The sequence below is a fragment of the Haliotis rubra genome, unplaced genomic scaffold (genome assembly GCF_003918875.1).
Source record: "Haliotis rubra isolate DU_JTF1 unplaced genomic scaffold, ASM391887v1 Scf16, whole genome shotgun sequence".
Taxonomy (NCBI): domain Eukaryota; kingdom Metazoa; phylum Mollusca; class Gastropoda; order Lepetellida; family Haliotidae; genus Haliotis; species Haliotis rubra.
Genome location: NW_025765558.1, coordinates 4,019,008 through 4,040,445, shown reverse-complemented (window position 1 = coordinate 4,040,445; position 21,438 = coordinate 4,019,008). Strand labels below are relative to the sequence as shown.

General features: G+C 40.6%; 1 protein-coding gene across 1 annotated transcript in view; it reads right to left on the bottom strand.

Annotated features, from left to right (window-relative positions):
- Positions 1-10,323: 10,323 nt before the first annotated feature.
- LOC124271324 (nucleolar complex protein 2 homolog) overlaps positions 10,324-21,438 on the bottom strand; it is a 248,247-nt gene continuing 237,132 nt past the window's right edge. The window contains exons 12-18 of the mRNA XM_046706420.1: positions 18,422-18,535; positions 17,310-17,411; positions 16,431-16,574; positions 15,615-15,728; positions 15,158-15,288; positions 12,912-12,989; positions 10,324-10,977 (exon numbers count right to left, since the gene is read on the bottom strand). Of these exons, the coding sequence (XP_046562376.1) occupies positions 10,740-10,977; positions 12,912-12,989; positions 15,158-15,288; positions 15,615-15,728; positions 16,431-16,574; positions 17,310-17,411; positions 18,422-18,535 (921 nt within the window). The 3' untranslated portion in view covers positions 10,324-10,739. The remainder of the gene's footprint in view (positions 10,978-12,911; positions 12,990-15,157; positions 15,289-15,614; positions 15,729-16,430; positions 16,575-17,309; positions 17,412-18,421; positions 18,536-21,438) is intronic.

Sequence of the window (21,438 nt, the reverse complement as noted above, 5' to 3'; positions counted from 1 at the left end):
AAGAGACTCAGCTGGGAGCAGGTCAGTACCAGCAGACTTTCCACGTTTAGCGGGTGCCACCGCGCACTCGACTTCTTGGGAAGTGATCGGCGAATTGAGAACAGTTGTGTCATACGTTACATCACATGTCACATGACCATTGTTGATTTCATCCCGGATGTTTTGATAGTGAATGTCATCGTGATTCGGCGATGGTGAGTCAGCAAAAAGAAAGGAATAGTCTTGTTTCCATTTGTCCAGAAAAACTGTTTTATCCGTACAAAGATTGCCATTTAGCTCCACCTCCCAGGGAATCACAGTAGTCCTGTCGTTGGCGATACCAAGTTTACCGATCTTTCTCCAGAAACTCCGGGAATCATTGTCATTACACTTATCTAGTAGTTTCTGTTGTTCAGATAACTGATGTGCACGCTTATGTTTTCGTAATAGTTTGTCAAAACATTTTCTCTCCACAACATACAATTCCCTGAGGTATTTACGCCTTCTGGTACATTTACAAGATAAAAAGTTCTTCTCACACTCACATGCCTTATCCCATTGAAGCTGCAGCTCCTCGCACCAGTATGGTTTATACTTGGACTTGGAGCTAGATCGAGTAAACGCTTTAGGTTTGGCAACCTTGTCCAGTTCTGAGTACATGAAATTTAAAAACCCTGTAAGCATCATTGATGTTTCTTGCTGTGGCAAGTTTTGTTTCAATATTTCTAATTACAGAGTTTATCCTTCCCAATATTTTCCTGCAGAAACTGGTTGGAAATCTTATTGGCGTTGTACCGGTCAGACTTGTTACTCGAGATAACGTCACATTTATCCTTGCTGGGAGGAAGCAACATTTCCCACGTAAGAACAGAATGATCGGGAATACTTACGGGGACGTTGGATCCATCAATGATGTCCGACATTTTTATCACATTAAAATCTTTAAAAAACTGCAAATGCTCATGCGCAGTCACGACATAATCTACCACCGATGATCCGTTCCTGATGCATGTGTAATCCTGACTGCCCAGTCTACCGTTCAATACACACAAATTAGCTTCCACCAGGAAATCCAGGCACAGCTGACCATAGGAATTAGACAGACAGACAGACAGATAGTTTATTTGAGTCTCACCTCATATATACAGTAAAAGTACACGTAAAATTGGGAAAATATAGCAGTATAAGGAATATATGAGCCACTCTATAAGAGTTACGAGAGAGACTTGTATATATGCTAAAGGGTTTACACATACACATACATAAGTATACACCAAAAAAAGATAAAAAAATTAAATATAAAACAAAACCATTAAAAAAAATGCGTAAACATATCATATGTGAAAATATATACATACAGAATACTTAAAAGGTAAAACAGGTATACTCAATTAAAACATAATTAATTTATACGATAAAAGTATACACTCTGGAAAGGAGTTTTAAGAATATAGAAGATTACGACGACGCTTAAGTATATTAAAACAGGCTTTGGCACATTTAACCATTAAATGGTTATGACTTAAAATCGCTGTGAACTTCACACTCTCTGGCCACAGATGGAAGTCGGTAAAGAAGGAGCTGGCTTCTTGTATCAGATCATATCGTAGATCGTCGTATACAGGGCACTGTAGTAGGACGTGACGCTCGTCTTCGATACAGGGGTTACTGCATAGGGGACCTAGGCGGCGTTTGTCTGGGGGGAGGTTTTCGTATCGGCCTGTTTCTATTCTAATTGGGGCAACTCCACACCGGAACTTGGCCATAGCCGCGCGAAAATAACCGGGTAGTCGTGTTAATACATAGGATTCCGTTCCATGGACAGCTTTAAAAGTGCGGTATGTGTGTAGTTTTCCCGCATTTGATTCAATTCGCCGGCACCAGTTTGCGGAGTAGTGTACTTATGTTGGAGGTTTTCAGTTAAAAGTTCTTATTGATGATAGTTGCACCTGGCCAAGTGATATCAGGGATCTCACAGTTGTTCTCACTCAGGAGTCTGTGGACTCTAAAATTCCAATTCTTGAAACGGAACGATGCCAGTTTCTTATCCCATAGAAAGATTCGTTTGTTGAGTCTCTCATCCTTCATGTTCGTGAGTCCACACCACTGTCGCAACACCGCTTGACTCTGGTTTATGCCTACAGGAATCCATCCCACAGCTTCCGAGTACTGCATCAGTAGGGGTATACCGCCCAACTCCCAGGAAGAACCGACCTGCTCTGTTCTGGATAGCGTTGATGTACGTATAGTCTTTCTGCCCCCATATTACAGCTCCATATGTAATAACTGGTAAGACAAGATTATCATACAGCTTGGTGAAAACGTTGAAGTCAACTCCTCCAATGCCTTTACACTTTGCAAGCACCAGCCCCAGTGCTCTGCTTTGCTGCCTGAGATACTGCTTTAGCTGTAATCCTTAAGTCAAGATGTTCGTCCAGAAGTAACCCTAGGTAAGTATATCTCTCTGTTGTTTCTAGTTCCAGATTACCAACTGTAAAACGTTTTACAGATCTTTGCACTGAGGGGTTGCGGAAATGCATGACTTTTGATTTATCCCCATTGATGTCGATATTGTTTTTACCACACCAGTTGTGAAGAAAGATGAGAATGTCCTGCAGGTCTGACTCTGTCGGTGCCAGGAGTACAATATCGTCTGCATACAGCAGCATACACACCAGCTCATCCCCAATCTCAATTCCGATGTTCAGACTCTTCAAAATCACCGCCAGATCGTTGATAAATAAGTTGAATAACAGAGGGGAGAGTAGACAACCCTGTTTCACCCCACTGTTGACTTGGAACCAATCAGTCTTAAAACCATTAACTCTAACACAGCTATAGACGTCGTTGTATATGGTTCTTAGTGACTTCATCATTTTCCCACCGACTCCAACGTCCTTCAGTTTGTCCCACAAGATTCGTCTATCAATGGAGTCGTACGCTTTCTTAAAGTCGATGAAAGCAGCGAATGTACTCAACTTTTTTCTTTCTTTCTGTTTTCAACTATGTTAGTCAGGCTTGTTATGTGATCTAAATTGTACTTCTTCCTTTCTGAATCCATTCTGTTCTTCAACTAATAGCTTGTTTTCTTCAGCCCACTTAGACAGTCTACAATTCAGAATATGACAATATATTTTGTACATGCTAGAGGTGAGTGTGATACCTCTATAGGACATGGGTTCCCTCAAATCCTTGGTGCTTGACTTCAGGACAGGTTGGATAATTCCCCATCCATATTCCCGGCATTCGTCCCGTGTTCATAGCACATGTTTAAGAACTTATGTAGAAAATGCAATAGTTTATTATTCTTTCAGTATTTCTATAGGAAGTTCATCCTCACCTACTTTCTTTTACCATTCTTCATGGATCTAACTGAAAGTATAATTTCACTTTCGCTAATTGGTAGATCAAAAACATGGGAGCGATCATCCGGAGGATGGTGTTCATTCACATCAGCTGAGGGTCGCTTTCATGAACATTTAGTAGATTAGCAAATTCAGACTTCCATCTGTTCAGTATATCTTCCTTGTTGTGTGATATAGTTCCATTTTCTTGTACTATTTCCATAGGGATTCTTTCTTTGTGTCTTTCCGATCCAATACCAATTCTTCCTATTGATTTCCAGAAATAACTTTGGGTTTTTATCTACAGAGTCCGCAATGTCAGTTTGTATCTTCTGTCGATATTGTCTCTTTGCTATTTGTACATTTCTATCAAACAGTTTTCTAGCTCGTGAGTATTCATCCTTCAGACGTTTTCTGTTGACATTATCAGCTCGTAGATAGGCCGACTCAGCTGTGCACAGATTGTTCCACTGCTTTGACAAGGAATCAGACCACCAAACTTTACTCTGTCTCCTCCGTTTATTACACACGCCCGGTTTCAGTTTCATTCTTTTATAAGGGATCTTGTCGTTCATTTCTTCCTTTATCAATTTACAAAACCGTCATATGCTTAGAGTCTATGTTGTCTTGGGCTTTTCAGCTGCTTCCAGTTCAGAAATTAAAAGGTGTACCGAATGTACAGTATTGTCTTCCAGCACGAGATTATTGGGTGCCTTGTCCATGAGGAACTTGATATACTCATCTGTTTCATCAGTGTAGACAGTGTGTTGACGCTGAACGTTCTCCTGGGTACTGAGTGTCCAGGTGAGGAAGGAGTGGTCAGGAATTGTACGGTCGATATCCATAGAACCAAGTGCACGATCTACCATTGTATCACTTGCTCGTTCAACCATGAACTCACTGAACATGGCAAGTCCTCATATGCAACAAGGCAATAGTCAACAACTGCATATCCTTTGTGGATATTGAGTAAAATCATTCACTTTGCTATTCCTACCATTCAGAATACACATATTTGTCCGGACGAGAAAATCCACACATCCACTCACCATACCTACTGGGTTTAAAATCAATAACTTCTCTCTCGGGTAAAGAATCAACACCAATGACGTAATCTTCCAAGTCACCACATCTGCTGTTAAAATCACCGAATACCAGGACTACACCTGACTTTTGGTAAGAATATATGTTGAGGGTAAGTGTGTCAAAAAACTGCAGCACATCTCCGCTTCTGGTAGAATTTTCGGGTGGCAGATAGCATACACACATATTATACACATTTTTAGATAACACATGTTTCATAGATAGCCATAAAATACCCTCAAAAGAGTTATCAAGAACATTAATACTGTACCATGATAATAGAGAGGATCTAATAAGGAAGCCAACACCCCAGAACCACATTTCGCATTTTTGTGTATAAACTTTCTATTTTGGCCAAACCAAAGTATAACCCGGAACTGCAATAACATTGTCATTCATGAGGGTGTGTTTCTGTTAAACCAATAATGTCAACGTCAGTATCTAACACACACGCGGTACGAACTTGGCTATTCATTGAGGAAGTGTTTGAGTTCCAGCCGTTGATGTTCCAAAGACCAAATAGAAGCTAATGATTGGTATAGTGTCCACCATTCGCCCTGCTTGAATAGGATCCAGTACGAGGCGGACGGTGGCTCGCCTCTACTTCACGTCTATTGTTGGCCTCCCGTTGAGAACCGCTACCCTTGTACCGTTGACCACCGTTGTCCGTGCGTCGCCTGTCGTCAACGTCAGAATCACGTGACTTGAGGAGCACGCTTTTCCCTTTCATGATCAGCTTATCGTGACCAATAGCTTTCACAATTGATCTCATGTTTGAAGCATGCAAGCGTTGTTCTGGGGAGAGGTCGGGTGAAATGTACACGTCTGAGAATGTTCTCGAGTCCTTTAGTTTTCTCTTGTTGGACAAAATGTGGGTTTTATCCTCAGCTGACCTACATGTGGCAATAACAACACCAGAAAGAGCCTGGTTACGTGCTTGCTTTCTCACAGCGTCTGACACTGTCACACCACGTAGCTTTAAACCATCTTTAATCTGTCCATTAACTTTAGACATCACATTCTCATTTGTCCCTCTGGGAGATTTTTGATAGCTATGTTAAGATCACGACACTGACTGTTTTGCGATGTTTTCACAGCGACACTATACTGTTTCTTGAGTATGTCCACGTCTTTCTTAACACAGTCTATCTCTTCACACACGCTCTCCTTCACTTCAGAAAGACCTGTCTCAATTTTACGGTCAATAACTTTACCCAGATGTTCAATGATCTTCTGTTCCATATTTGTTTCGAGTTTATCAATACGTGATGAAAGCTGGCCGAACAACATGTGTAGGTCAGACGACAGTTTAGTAATGGGATCAAAGTCACAGGGGATTACCTTGATGTAGTTTTCTTGAATCATCATCCTTCCTGGATTTCTTGTTCGATAGTTCATCAGATTCTCCCTCGTAGCTATGTGATCTCTTCAGACTGCTGTGGGTCGGCGTTATGTCCGCAACCACAGTGATCTTTCACCCGCCATTACGTTGTCAACGAAGGCTTGGGACAGGCTCACGTCCAGACTTTCCGAGTTCATATTATCTTTTCGGCTGGACGTTTACGACCAAATCTTCCTAATAATGAATGTTCACGCTTACTTTAACGTTATAGATGTACTTTTGAGTCTCTGCAGGTCAGATTCTTGGTTAAAAGTCAGTATTTGTCAGAGCTCTCCTTATGGTGACCATTCAATCTCACGCATGCGTACATGTAAGCATCATTGATGTTTCTTGCTGTGGCAAGTTTTGTTTCAATATTTCTAATTACAGAGTTTATCCTTCCCAATATTTTCCTGCAGAAACTGGTTGGAAATCTTATTGGCGTTGTACCGGTCAGACTTGTTACTCGAGATAACGTCACATTTATCCTTGCTGGGAGGAAGCAACATTTCCCACGTAAGAACAGAATGATCGGGAATACTTACGGGGACGTTGGATCCATCAATGATGTCCGACATTTTTATCACATTAAAATCTTTAAAAAACTGCAAATGCTCAAGAGCAGTCACGACATAATCTACCACCGATTATCCGTTCCTGATGCATGTGTAATCCTGACTGCCCAGTCTACCGTTCAATACACACAAATTAGCTTCCACCAGGAAATCCAGGAACAGCTGACCATAGGAATTATGAATTGTGATCAATTACCTCTCTCTCTGGTACTCCATCCACGCCCTGAACATAGTCCAGGTGATTACTTATCCTGGCATTAAAATCACCACAGATACACAATATTCCTTCATTCTGGAATAGGTACAGCTTTTCGAGTAGCGTATTAAAGAATAATTCCGCATCATTTGCCCGGGTTGATCCCAGGGGTGGTAAATAGCAAACACACAGCACAATATTAAAACTATTATCACTGAATGGAATCAACTTTAGCCACATGATGCCGTCGTCTTCACGATCCAATACTTCCACTCTAAATGACTCTAGTAGAGAATTTCTTATAAAAAACCCAACTCCACCAGAGCCTCTCCTAGCACGTTTACTGATTTTTAACCTGTTATTTCCAAACCAGGTATACCCGTCTAGTGCAATACTTGCAGAGCCCTGTAGAAATGTCTCACAAACACCAAACACATCATAATTTAAATGGCTAACTACATGTTCACGGAACTGACTATTATCCAGATATCGTTGTGCCCAGCCACCTACATTCCAGAGTCCAAGCCGCCAAGGATCCTAGGCTTTGGTTTTGTTAGCAACCAACCGGTTCCATGATTATCTTGATGTCACCACAATTATATTTCTTCTCTCTATGTTGTACGGGAGAGGTGTTTGCATAAGCCCCTGGCTTGTTCACCTATCCCCATTTGTTGTGGAAATAAAAATATGTTTAAACCAACCACTAGGCTACCCCACCGCCCCTGTCAGATCCCAAGCTGAGCTGGCGTGTAGGTCTTCCTATGTATTTCATGGCAGAGTGAGGCATTCTGAAATCCAGATTTATTTTCAACAGTGAATTTTGTTTATTAATAAACTAGCATTGTACCAATCATGTGGGGAATCAGTCTTCGGCGCCGTGACCAGCCTTTAAGAGAGCATTTGGAGCGGTATCTGTGTGGTAGTGTATATGTGGGTGGGGAGGGTCTGTGTGGTAGTGCATGGGTGGGGAGGGACTTGTGTGGTACTGTGTATGTGGGAAGGGGAGGGTCTGTGATAGTGTGTGTGGGGGGAGGGTCTGTATGGTAGTGTGTATATAGGGAGGGAGGTCTGATAGTGTGTGTATGTGGTGTGGGGAGGTCTGTGTGGTAGTGTGTATGTGGGTGCAGGAGGGTCTGTGTGGTGGTGTGTGTATATGGGTGGGAGGGGTCTGTGTGTGTGGGGAGGGTCTGCTATGGTAGTGTATATGTGGGTGGGGGAGGGTCTGTATGGTTGTGTGCATGTGGGTGGGGAAGGGGGTCTGTGTGTATGTGTGGATGGGAGAGGGGGTATGTATGGTAGTGTGTATATGAGTGCGGGGAGGGGGTCTGTATGGTAGTGTGTATGTGGTTGAGGGAGGGATCTGTGTGGGTGGGGAGGGGGTCTGTATGGTAGTGTGTATATGAGTGGGGGAGGGGGTCTGTATGGTAGTGTGTATGTGGTTGAGGGAGGGGTCTCTGTGTGTGGGAGGGGTATGTATGGTGGTGTGGGGAGGGGTCTGTATGGTAGTGTTATGTGGGTGGGGGAGAGGGTCTGTATGGGTGGATGGGAGGGGAGGGTCTGTATGGTAGTGTGTATGTGGTTTGAGGGAGGGTCTGTGTGTGCCGGGTGGGGGTCTCTGTGTGGTAGTGTGTATATGGGTGGGGGAGGGGTCTGTATGGTTGTGTGTATGTGGTTGAGGGAGGGTCTTTGTGTGGTGGTAGTGTGTATGGGGTGGGGGAGGGAGGGTCTGTATGGTAGTGTGTGTATGTATGTGAGAGAGAGAGAGAGGATGCAGGTGTCTCTGGTGAGGGAGATGAGAGCAATGACAGCGACGGGACCTTGAATGTGGAGAAATTGCTCATATCAGGGGTTTTATTCAGTGCAACATTGTTTTGGTGATTTTATTGTATGGATATGTACCTGTGTGTGCAGGTGTGTGGTTTGTTGACACTGTATGATGGTAGCTACAGAATGATTGTTGATTGCATGGATGACTGCTAGTATATTATGAGAGAATGGTTTTATTGTTGTACTTATGGTGTCCAATAGGCCTAAATAGGCCGGACTCTCCCAGGGTGACACCTTGTAATAAACAAAGTTTCTATTTCTTTTTCTTTAACCACATACCCGGCCACCCCTTTTCTGATGATGAACAGAGGTATATTACCAACAAAGTCAAGGCATGTCACAGGTCCACTAGTGGTGTTCCGATTAATTGAAATAATCGAAGATTGGTCGCAGTGACCAAACGACCAAGCAATCGATTACATTTTCTCATAATCGAACATAAACGATTTTGAACTACTGTTTTAGTCTATGAAATACTTGACAATGGAACATATCTTAGAAGTTGTCAGGGCCTGAAAACATGTTTATTTCTTAGAAAACTCACTCCACTAACTGAAAAGTCATGACTGAATATTTCTCCAAGACTCCAGGAAGTTTATGCTCATGATATATTAGTCATCACTTTAATGTAGCACGTTGCAACATGTTATACTTTTCTGCAGTAACAACCTGGATAGAAAAATCTGAAAAATGACGCTAACCAATTTTTTTCGATGATTGTTCGTTGGTAATGAAGCAATCATCAATTGTGAGATTTCAACCAATTCCCAACACTAATGTCCACTAAGTCACTCTTTTTATTCTTTCCCACAATATACAAATGGCATAGCAGATGTAGAACCTCAGTAAATTAATTGATTTCAACACCATCTTTATCTGCATGACCTTTTCTTCAGGCACCGAACTGGTGCATCTGTCCTGCGTGACACAAATCGAGCTGAGTTGGCAACACCCGTCCAAACTCACTCAAGCCGAGCCAGGTGCGTCAATCCTGCCCAATCCAAGTTCAGTTGGCAAAGACATCCTGCCCGACCCAAGCAAAGGCTTCAGTTGGCAAATACATCCTGCCCGACCCAAGCAAAGGCTTCAGTTGGCAAATACATCCTGCCCGACCCAAGCAAAGGCTTCAGTTGGCAAATACATCCTGCCCGACCCAAGCAAAGGCTTCAGTTGGCAAATACATCCTGCCCGACCCAAGCAAAGGCTTCAGTTGGCAAATACATCCTGCCCGACCCAAGCAAAGGCTTTGTTTCTGGACCATCCCAAGACCCGTGAAGATCCGGGTTAGAATTGGTCTTCAGTAACCCATGCTTGTCATAAGAGGCGGGTGGTCAGGCTCGCTGACATGGTTGACACATGACATCATATCCCAATTGTGTAGATTGATGCTCATGCTGTTGATCACTGGATTGTCTGGTCCAAACTCGATTATTTACAGACCGTCGCCATATAGCTGGGATATTGCTGAGTGCGGCGTAAAACAACAACCAAACCATCACCCGGATGCACAGGTTGGAATTATAATACGTTGATACGTTCTCATATAAATAGCTACAGTAAATAAGGATTTTGTTAACATGTGATTGATCTTTTTTCAGCGGAATATCCCAACTGCTTTTCTCAAGCCAAACCAAACCCAAGCCGAGCTGGTTCGTCCAACCTGCCAGAATACAGTCTAAGCTGCGAGCTAGTGGTTAAAGGTTGGCTCGTCCGAAGACCTCGGTTTGAATCCCCACATGGGTACATTGTGTGAAGCCCATTTCTGGTGTCCCCCGCTGTGATGTTGCTGGAATATTGCTAAAAGCGGCGTAAAACCAAACTCAGTCAGTCAGTCAGTCTAAGCTGCTTTGTCGCATTACCAGAAAGTTAACAGTCCCAGTCCCATCTCATGTAAGTTTTACTTAGAACCTTAGTGAATTAATTAATTCCAACACCATCTTCATCGTCATGACCTTTATTTCATTATAGACATAAGTACTTCAAAATCTTTGTGGTTTCATCATACAAGCTCACTATTTCATACATAATGGAACAAAATTATATCCATAATTATTAACATTTGCTTGATAATAATACTTGACATATTGCAATGATAATTAAAATATTGTACAGACTAAATGAAGTGATTGTTACTTAATTTTAATGACTCTACTAAAAAATAACAACAAAAACCAGAATAAAAGCTTACAAATCAAGTTTTCCACAAAAGAGCCCAAACTAAAACTTTTCCAGATTAAGAAACAAAAGACTGATAAAGTTCTAAATAAAATAAAAGTAATTACGTCTTCACCGATACAGTGACGACACAGGGATCAACAAAGTCGTCATCTATCCCACATTTAGAACTTGTCATATCAATCTGAATCAGACATTTCAAAATCTTCTACAACATCATCAAGGTCAAGGTCACTGTCATCATCCATTTGCTTGGGCTTTGATGTCTGCTTCTGCTGTTTGTTTGCAAACTTCTTCTGCTTGCCTCGGGTTGGTTGAGGTTCCTCATCATCATCTTCGTCATCATCTTCGCTATCGTCTTCGTCGTTTTCGCTGGCTGACTGAGCTAACTGTTCCAAATCATCACTGTCGAAATCACTGAAAAAGTTCAATAGGTTAAATTATTAAACTGGTATATTCTTTACTTACTTCTTCTTTCATTGAATAGTTTTTATTTCTGCTCTATATTTCATGGATTCCTGTAAATACTCGAATCTGTATCAGGCCAACAGAGAGGAACAATCCCAGCAATGTCACCAAGACAACTACCTGATCCCTGAAAGTAATCTCCAGATGCAGAGGCTCCAGGGAAACTATTCCTGCCACAGATGGGATGGTGATATACTATGTAGATAACAAGTGTAGAAGTGAGCACAGCTCACATCCCCCTGCTTCCCACTCTTTGGACATGGAAATGACTGATATTGATATATATAATGTGACAAGGATCAGCAGCTCACAAGACTTTCTCCTTGACTCTACTAAACTTTTTAGATGATAGTTTTGCCATGTACTGATTACAGTAATAATTTATGGAAACATTATTTTGTTGTGTTTTCCGTGGAAACCTGACATACAATTGAACTTTTGCACACAATGAAGTGGATGTAGATGAAGATTGTTATTTTTGAGCACATGGCATATCTGTGGGTCATGATTAACTTGTGTATTAAGTTTGGTGAATCTAGCATGTATAGTTTCGATGATATGCTGTGGCCAGGTAACCATCAAACACATTTTGCACCAAGTCATGTTTCCATGGAAACAACAACAAAACAAATTCTGAAAAACTTTAAAATAGCAAAAGGCACATCAATGGGTAATGATTAATGTGTGTGAAGTTTGGTGAACCTAGCATATAAACTTTAAGAGATATGTTCCGACAAAGTTTTTCGGGACGGACGGATGGACAGAATGAACGCTATATACCCCCGCTACATTTCAGAGCGGGGTATAATTATGTCCTTATTGCTGTATGTCCCAAATATTACAGCTGAAGAGGCATTTCTACAGATACTACAGATATGTGGAAGTCCCAGTGGCTGAGCGGGTTAGGAGGCTGACTTTGCGTGCTGGCGATTTGGTGCCTGACTCTGGAAACGGCAGTGTGAGTACTCTAAGTATTTATCCTTTGTTTCCCTTCCAGGAAACGTCTTCCACAGTTAACAAAGATTCACGAGGATAATAGGAAGCAGGATACGGTGAAGGCGATCGTCCACAAACTCATGGCGTGTCTGCGTGAACGGAACCTTGACCAGAGCATGCACATCACGAAGACAGAGCTGACTGAAGGGGACAGAGCTTCTGTCACTTCTCAACTCCATCATGCTGAGCGAGTTAGTCAGGAAGCACCTTTAGAACACAGCACCCCAACTTCTCGTGTGAACGGTCTCTGCTGTAGGTTACGTGTCACTAAGACAGGCAACCAGTTTTGGGAGAATCCGTCAACCCACGACCTTCGGATTGTTAGCCTGACAGTTAACCAACTGAGCTGCGTCCATGCTGTTACACAACTTGCAAATTTATCTAGTCATTCCTGAGATGTTACAGAAATGAAAGGAAAGAGTTGAATAGGTTGTGAACAATTACGAAGGTTACAGGCAGACTTGGTGTCTCGTGATTTTAATCAACGGACAATCAACGAATGTTCCTGATGGCACACTTGTTCCATTCTGTAATCTACAATATACCGAATGGTGTGGAATGAGCCGATATAGCTCTAACTGAAAACGCGATTGTTGACGTCAGACGTCAAGTTCATGGTATGCATGAATGGCATGCTTTTAAAAAAATCATCACATGATTTTGTGACAGAAAGGTGTTGTAGGGGACACTGTAAGGATAATGTGGATCGCACTAAGGAATGTCCTTCCCCTTCAGCAATACATGTATTACACAGAAAATTGACGCAAACTGTTGAATTCATGCAGATCATTTTTAAGGAATTTTAGATATTTAGCTGCAAATGATTTTTACTTTGTGCAAACTTGCAGAGTTTGCTGTGGAACTGCTGCCCATGGACACCATCTTACCTGTAATCTTGACTGTCCTCCGAGTCTCCTGGGGCCGTCTTCTGTTTCTTGGCAGGGCGCTCTTTACGGGGCAGAAACCTGAAAATATGACCATAGCTTTGTAGAAGGATGAGGTCAAGCAGTTTTCCTGAACTAGTTGTGAGGAAATTAGTGGCACAGTTAGATTTTAACATCAAGATCTGACCTTGAAAAGGTCATGTGAACCTAAGGGAACTCTGACTTGCAGAAATGAATTGTAGGATGTTGAAGATATGCTGGCTTCTGTGCTGATTCAGGTATCTTAGACTAATGCTAAGTCTCTCAATATATGGAGTTTTTATGGAAACAACAAACTTCATTTAAAATGAAAATTACTACAGATTTTACAAATATCATTTTTAGGCTATTAGGTGCCCAACTCTGAGGGTGTGGGTTCGAATCCCGGATGGGACTCAACCCAACAAAAGTACTAGAATCTGTACTTTACTGAGAAAGTGTAATCCCAAATATAACATATGTTACATTTGACCACTTTCTAAATGGCATTGTGTATTCAAATATCATTTTATTGAGATTGGTTCATAAGCTTTTTAATTAAATGAAGTGTGATAATTTTGATTGCCTTCAACAAGTCCAGACTGCCAAATTCAGGGTCTTTTCAAGCCTCCATGGCTCAATTCAAGGCCTTTTCAAGCCTACATGGCTCAATTCAGGGCTTTTTCAAGCCTACATGGCTCAATTCAAGTCCTCTTCAAGCCCACATTGCTCAATTCAAGGCCTCTTCAAGCCTACATGGCTCAATTCAAGTCCTTTTCAAGCCTACATTGCTCAATTCAAGGCCTTTTTTGACTCAAAGGCCCCTACATGACTCATTTCAAGGCCTTTTGCCTACATGGCTCAATTCAAGGCCTACACTGCTCTTTTCAAGCCTACATTGCTCAGTTCAGGGCTTTTTCAAGCCTACATGGCTCAATTCAAGGCCTTTTCAAGAGTACATGACTCAATTCAAGGCCTTTTCAAGCCTACATGGCTCAATTCAAGGCCTTTTCAAGCCTACATGACTCAATTCAAGGCCTTTTCAAGCCTACATGGCTCAATTCAAGGCCCCTCATTTCAAGGCCTACACATGCTCAATTCAAGGCCTTTTGAAGCCTACATGGCTCAATTCAAGGCCTTTTCAGGCCTTTTGAAGGCTCAATTCAAGGCCTTTTTTTCAAGCCTACATGGCCTCAATTCAAGGCCTTTTCAAGCCTACATACATGGCTCAATTCAAGGGCCTCTTCAAGCCTACATGGCTCAATTCAAGGCCTTTTCAAGCCTACATTTTCAAGCCTACATGGCTCAATTCAAGGCCTTTCAAGCCTACATGGCTCAATTTCAAGCCTACAAGGCCTTTTCAAAGCCTACATGGCTCAATTCAAGGCCTTTTCAAGCCTACATGGCTCAATTCAAGGCCTACATTTTTCTTTCAAGCCTACTCGTGGTTCAATTCAAGCCTTTTCAAGCCTACATTGCTAGGGCCTTTTCAGCCTACATGGTTCAATTCAATTCAAGGGCCTTTTCAAGCCTACATTGCTCATTACCAGGGCCTTTTCAAGCCTACAGTGCTCAATTCAAGGCCTTTCAAGCCTACATTCTCATTTTAGGGCCTCTTCAAGCCTACATGGCTCAATTCAAGGACTATACTTTTCAAGGACTTTTCAAGACTTTCAGACAAATTTCAGGCTTTATATATGTATTTTTTTATTTCAGATAAAGAGGTTCCATTTAGAGGTCCGTGAACAGGTTATGAACTTACCTCTTATAGCATATGTCACATTACATTGATCTCCATTTTTTTTTTAAGAATTACAAAAAACACACACTGACATCCACTAATACATGACTAAATATTGTTTGTAGTTTTCAATAATCTATTATTTTAGAAAAAAAATCTCTTGACTGATCCCTTGCAAGAAAATTAAAAATTAAATATATTTGTAATTTAAGGAAGTCATTAACACTAGTCTACTTGGCTCTCAAAAAGCATGTGATAAAGCATCCAATTTTTATAAAACTTGATTTGATTGCAATTTTTACATGCTATTTCTCTCTCGAGTATATATCTATATGATTTCAGGCTTTTTAACATATATGCTGCCAAATTTGATGGCTTTTTCAAGCCTGTCCTGATGAACTTTGGTCTTTTCAAGTCTATACAGCAAGATTTACAGTCCTTTTCAAGCCTGATTGAACAAAACAACCTACAAAGTGAAAACATCCCATACCGTGTCTCATCATCGTTGGAATCATCGCTGTCAGAATCAAACAGCTCGGAGAATTTCTTCCGATCTTCTGCTGTGGCTTTGGGAAGGACCTTAGGCCTCTCAATAGTTGGGATGTTGTCGTCTAAGCTTATCTGCAGAAACAAGGGAAGTCAGATGAATTTTATGATATGTTCATGAATCTCCAAACAATGGACAATTCTTTCACTGACTATCTCCACAGTTAAAGTGTACACAGACTCCTACAGAAATGGACTCTGTAACTCATGTCTTTAACAATGTCATATGGTTATGTAAGCTCAGTTAAAAATATTTCTTAACTTAAGTTCTGCTGACTTAAATTCTGCTGAATCATCTCTTAAAAGGACATGGTCAGGCTATTAGGCAAAAATGGTTTTGGCACCACACTTGATATACCCCAGGGTATGTTTTCATGAAGCACGGTCGATGTGCTACCTACCCTGTCTTTCCCAGCAATCTCATGCTGCAACTCCCTGTCACGGAGCTTCCTCCATCCAGTGTAGAACTTGGTCAGAGGGGCACCTGCTGCAGAACACTGTCTCTGCCAGGCATCCTGAAGTTGAAAATCAATGTGAAAAATTAAGGTGTGAGTGAGTGAGTATGGCTTAACGCTGTTTTTAGCAATATTCCAGCAATATCACGATGGGGGACACCAGAAATTGGCTTCACACATTGTACCCATGTGGGGATTCGAACCCGGGTCTTCGGTGTGACGAGCGGATGCTTTAACCACTAGGCTACCCCACCGCCCGAAAATCAATGTGAAAAATTAAGATGTATGTATTTGCATATACATGTTTTTTGAGGGGAGTAGAATAATTATTTATATCTTACACACAATCATTAGGGGACTGTTTTTTTCTCAATGTAATCAAAGTTTAACAGATAAAGCTACGTAAAATCTTAAAGAGATTCAAAAAATTAAGATATTTGCAATAAAATAACTTCATTGACACTTTTATTGTAATGTTGAAATGGCAGTTTTGAATCTGAATAAAATATCAGAACTTCAAGGGGAAGAACTCCTGTGTGTTTGTGTTGATGCTGACAAGTTTGGCGGTAGAGCGCATGTTCCAGAACTCCTTCACCACATGGATTACAGGTACCAGACAAATGTACATCTAGAAATTCATCCTTTATATTTAACAAACATAAAATTTTAAGGAGTTGATATTGATGTACAAGCCTGACATGCAAAACATACACTCGACCCTGAAACTCCTGTAACACATAAACAATTATAAGATGCTCATACCACAGACTTTGTATCGCTGATAGCAAATGTTACAGCTTTCCTACGTTGAGTGATGAACTTGACGTTTTCTTCCACTTTGTCCACAATCTGGCGAATCTGCTTGCAGTAGTTGGCGATCTTACATTTCTTTAAAAACTCCTTAAGCTGCAAATGTGAAAACATGACATTGTTTCTTCTTGAATGACTGACTGACTGAGTTTGGTTTTATGCCGCTTTTAGCAATATTCCAGCAACATCAACGGCGGGGACACCAGAAATGGGCTTCACACATTGTACCCATGTGGGGATTCGAACCCGGATCTGCGGCGTGACGAGCCAACGCTTTAGCCACTAGGCTACCCCACCGCCCGTTTCTTCTTGAACACCGAAATAGTCCAGCTATATCACAGGAATCTATAAATTACAAACACTAAACCAGACAATCCAGTGATTGACATCGTGATGCACACTTCACTTGACAACAAATCCAGCTGTATTACAGCAATTTATAAGTAACTGAACCAGATAATCCAGTGACTAACATCATGAGCACTGCTTCATGTAATTGGGAGTGAGTGAGTGAGTATGGTTTTACGCCGCTTTTAGCAATATTCCAGCAATATCACGACGGGGGACACCAGAAATGGGCTTCACACATTGTACTCATGTGGGATTCGAACCCGGGTCTTCGGCATGACGAGCGGACGTTTAACCACTAGGCTACCCCACCGCCCCTTCATGTAATTGGGATAAGTCTAGTAGAAGTTCATTATCATAGGTGATTAGATTCTTTTTTTCTGACATCATGAAGTTCAATATGACATGAGAATCTCCTCAGGTAAATAGGCTGCAAATACCTGGAATATATTTTCTAAACAAAAACAGGTAAAGTTTACTCACCTGCAACATAGCAGGTAGCACAAGTTCTGGGAAGCCGATGGAGGCGGCGTGGATGTTGAAGTGTTCCAGTAGAAGCTCGTACAGCTGATCCACAAGCCCATCCTAGAAACACAATGTCAGATGATGATGATGATCGATGATATAGCAAACGTTGTAAGTTCTTGGCTGATCAACATGTCTTAATGATAAAGTTATATTTACGATGTTTCACTGTTCATCTATTATTATTGAAAAAAAACACTTGCATGTTTTAAGCATCTGAAAAACCATGGATATGCACGATAAACACTGTTAATTGCAATCCGCACTGAATTTCACTAGTTTACAACGTGATTAACCAGAGCTCAACAGCGGATTTGTTGATGTGCTATTTTCGATGACGTGAATATGTGTGATCACTGGGCAACTTTTTGTATGGGAGCCACGGATTACCCCGCGGTTTAACCGAATCCGTGGTATCGCGAAGAGCGTTATTGCGAGGGATGACTGTACATGTATACTACTATCACATTCAGTCAATATCATGCAAAGTAGAATTATTGTAGGAATAAAGAATCCTGCTGATAAAACAATATCATAATAAACATTTACAGCCACAGTAATAATAACAATATCTTTCCTCAAGAAAAATTTTTTTGCGAATACCTTTGGTAGCAAAGATTGAGCTCACAATTTCACAACAAAGATTTCCAAAGTTATTTTGTTCAGTATTTGTTCAGTATTTAAACAAATAATCAATTCATTTTGCACTGTTTTCAACATAAAAGCAATCAATTAAAACCACAAGAAATCTACAATTGATGAAATGCAGTTGTGTTAATGAGTGAGTGAGTGGGTTGGATTTTACGCTGCTTTTAGCAATATTTCAGCAATATCACAGTGGGGACACCAGGAATGGACTTTACACATTGTACCCATGTGGGGAATCTAACCCGGGTCTTTGGTGTGACAAACGCTTTAACCACACTAGGCTACCCCATCGCCCCTTGTGTCAATGAAATACTACCAGCACCCCATAAAGAAATTAATCAGAAATTTTCAAACATTGAATGATAAAAAAGAACTGGAAATGCATTCTTGTTTTTTATTTGATGGTTTTATAGAAATTCTACCTTGAAGACCTTCTCTTCCTGCTGTTTCTTGGAGAACTTGAGGATGCAGGCAAAGTTGAAGGGTTTAAAACTGACAGACTTGTGCTTCTTGTTGAAGTCAGTGAGCTCAAACACCTGAAAAATAATGTCAAACTTAAAATGGGACTGAAAATTAGGAAAAGAATTCAAAGACAAACAGCATGTCCTCTTCAATAATTTCTTGAACTGAAAGTGAAATAATAAAAAAAAATCCAAAACAATGCTTATTGTTTTGTGTAGTATATATGAAATATAATTCTAAAATATCATGTATATTCAGTACAGCTGAATGGTATACATCAGTTCTCGTAGTCTGTCTCACAGTCCCTGAACCACATTATTTTCGCTAATGCCTAGCCCGCCCTGCACTGCTGAAGCCCTAAATGAAACAAGTTTAGATTCCCCCAGGTTCATGCTCCCACCTGTCTATATTCCACATTTTATGGTCTGAATCTCCCAACTCAGTGGGGCTCCTTTTCAATTTAAACGGGTTTATTTGTTACTATCAAAATTATATATATTCAGGGACTAAGCATTAGTGTACAGTTCTTGGTGTAACACAATATTTACCATCGATTCAGTTTTCAATTGTGTTGTTTAAACAGTTCAGTAAGGTCAACATTACAAATTGCCTGATAATACGAGGAGTCTCTTTATTATGATACTGATATGAGGAGGTCACTTTATTATGATCTGTATGATAATACTGAGGGTCTCTTTATGATAATACTGAGGGGTCTCTTTAGGAGTCTCTTTATTATGACGAGGGGTCTCTTTATTATACGAGGAGTCTCTTTATGATAATCTGAGGAGTCTCTTTATGATATCTGAGGGGTCTCTTTATGGAGGGGTCTCTTTATGATAATACGAGGAGTCTCTTTATGATAATATGAGAGTCTCTTTATGATAATATGAGGAGTCTCTTTATGGACTAATTCTTTACGCTCAGCCTCATCATCATTTGTTTTATTTCTAGTCAGGGATTGACATTTCCTCATTAGTTCATCATTGTTACAACAAATACACATTTGTTAGCGAACATATCGTGTTTCCCTTGTTTTGTATGCAATTTGTATACTGAAACAAAACATACTGAACTTTGAGATCTTTACCGTGATCCGTATCGTATTGAAAAGATTGTATGTCTTTGGCAGATGTTCACTTATATTCTCAGGTGTATTGGGACCATAAAACTGTTCTTAGCAAGAGTTACCTCCCTTACATCAGAAAACCAATGGAGACTGAAGTGTTGCATCATTTCTTGGCTCGTTGCCAGCTCTATGTCTGTGTCGAGTTAACGAGCTGCAGTGGCGACAGAGCATTTAACCACACAATAAACCTAACGAAGAGCATATCCATAATTAATGCTCAACCATCTTGTACTGGCTTAGACAGGTCTCACCCTGAATGTACTTAAAAACATGAGAAAGATTGAACAGCAGTCAAAACGTGTTAGCTACAGACTGCAATTCAAGTCTTTTTGACATCTTGTCTGGTTTTCCAGCAGCATAAGAAAAAAATACTTCATGTTGGTGACATTTTGTTGTTCTTCAGCCTACTACCAAGCATAGTCGCTGCATGGAACAGAATAAGTCCCTAGTGCTGATACAGTGTGCCACCAACAATAATAGTCCTAAGAATACAATACAAGTACAAATCTGCAAAATATAATATCAAATCAAAATGGATGCCAGGACACTGATAAATGTCAGGAATTTATAAAACACAACTTACTACTTGATTAACATTCTAGAGTGAGTGAGTATGGTTTTACAGCTTTTAGCAATATTCCAGCAATATCACAGCGGGGGACACCAGAAATGGGCTTCCACATTGAACCCATATAGGGAATTGAACCCGGGTCTTCGGTGTGAGGAGCCAACACTTTAACCACTAGGCTACCCCATCGCCCAGGCATTCTAGAAGTTGGTGAGTCAATAGCGAGGCATGCAACTTTATGGATAACAACTTCTTGTTTATTGCATAGAGCGACATTTCTGTGTAGATTCTTACATCTTGTTTATTGCATAGAGCGACATTTCAGTGTAGATTCTTCCAACGTTATCAAGCTGAGACTGACTACAACCAAGTGATGAGAGGTATACATGGTATGATATGACAACAGCAGATTAACATTAACAACAGCAAGTAATTAATAACAAGTGGTACAAAATTGGATGCTCTAAACTGGAGTTGGAGTCTTTTTTCAATATATGTGAGAAGGGTCTACATTCCACACTGTAGTTTCATTGAAGATATTATTTAAAAATTACAGAAATGTATTGTATTTTGTACAAACCAGATCTATTAAGATTATTTTCACCAGAATAAATCTTGCTACAAAATCAAACACTCTACACAAGACTAGGTACTTTCATAGTCATGTTTATGCTGATTGCTCCGAATAAACAACATTTGATTTTCTCCGCACATGGTGTTGTATTTGGTTAGGTTAACCAATATTTTGTATATCACACATCCGTATCACATGTACTGATGCAGTGGTAGATACCATCATTGTTTGATTATGATCACACATAATAATCTACTGTATTTTTGTGCAAGCCAAATCTATTAAGACTATTTTACTACCATGCAATAAATCAGCATTGGAACAGCATTTGCTATTCACTCTATCAGGTGATGTATTTGGTTAGGTTCACCAATATTTTGTGTATCACACATCCGTATCACATGTACTGATGCAGTGCAAGATACCATCATTGTTTGTTTACAATCACATAGGAAATTTCCATATGCTGCATTGGCTAGACAGTCACCAACTGTACACAATAGAATATCTGCCTTCTCAATCACTTATACACGTCAACCAGTTTCATATAGACTGAAATAGCAGGCAGCTGCGAGATTATTGATTGACTGGAAATATGGAAATATAAAGATGGGTAGTGTTGGCGCTTTGACCTTTCCTTGACAAAAAGCCCACGCAATCGGCAGCCTTTCTGGCATGCTGACATTTGAAAAACTTTGTATGCTAA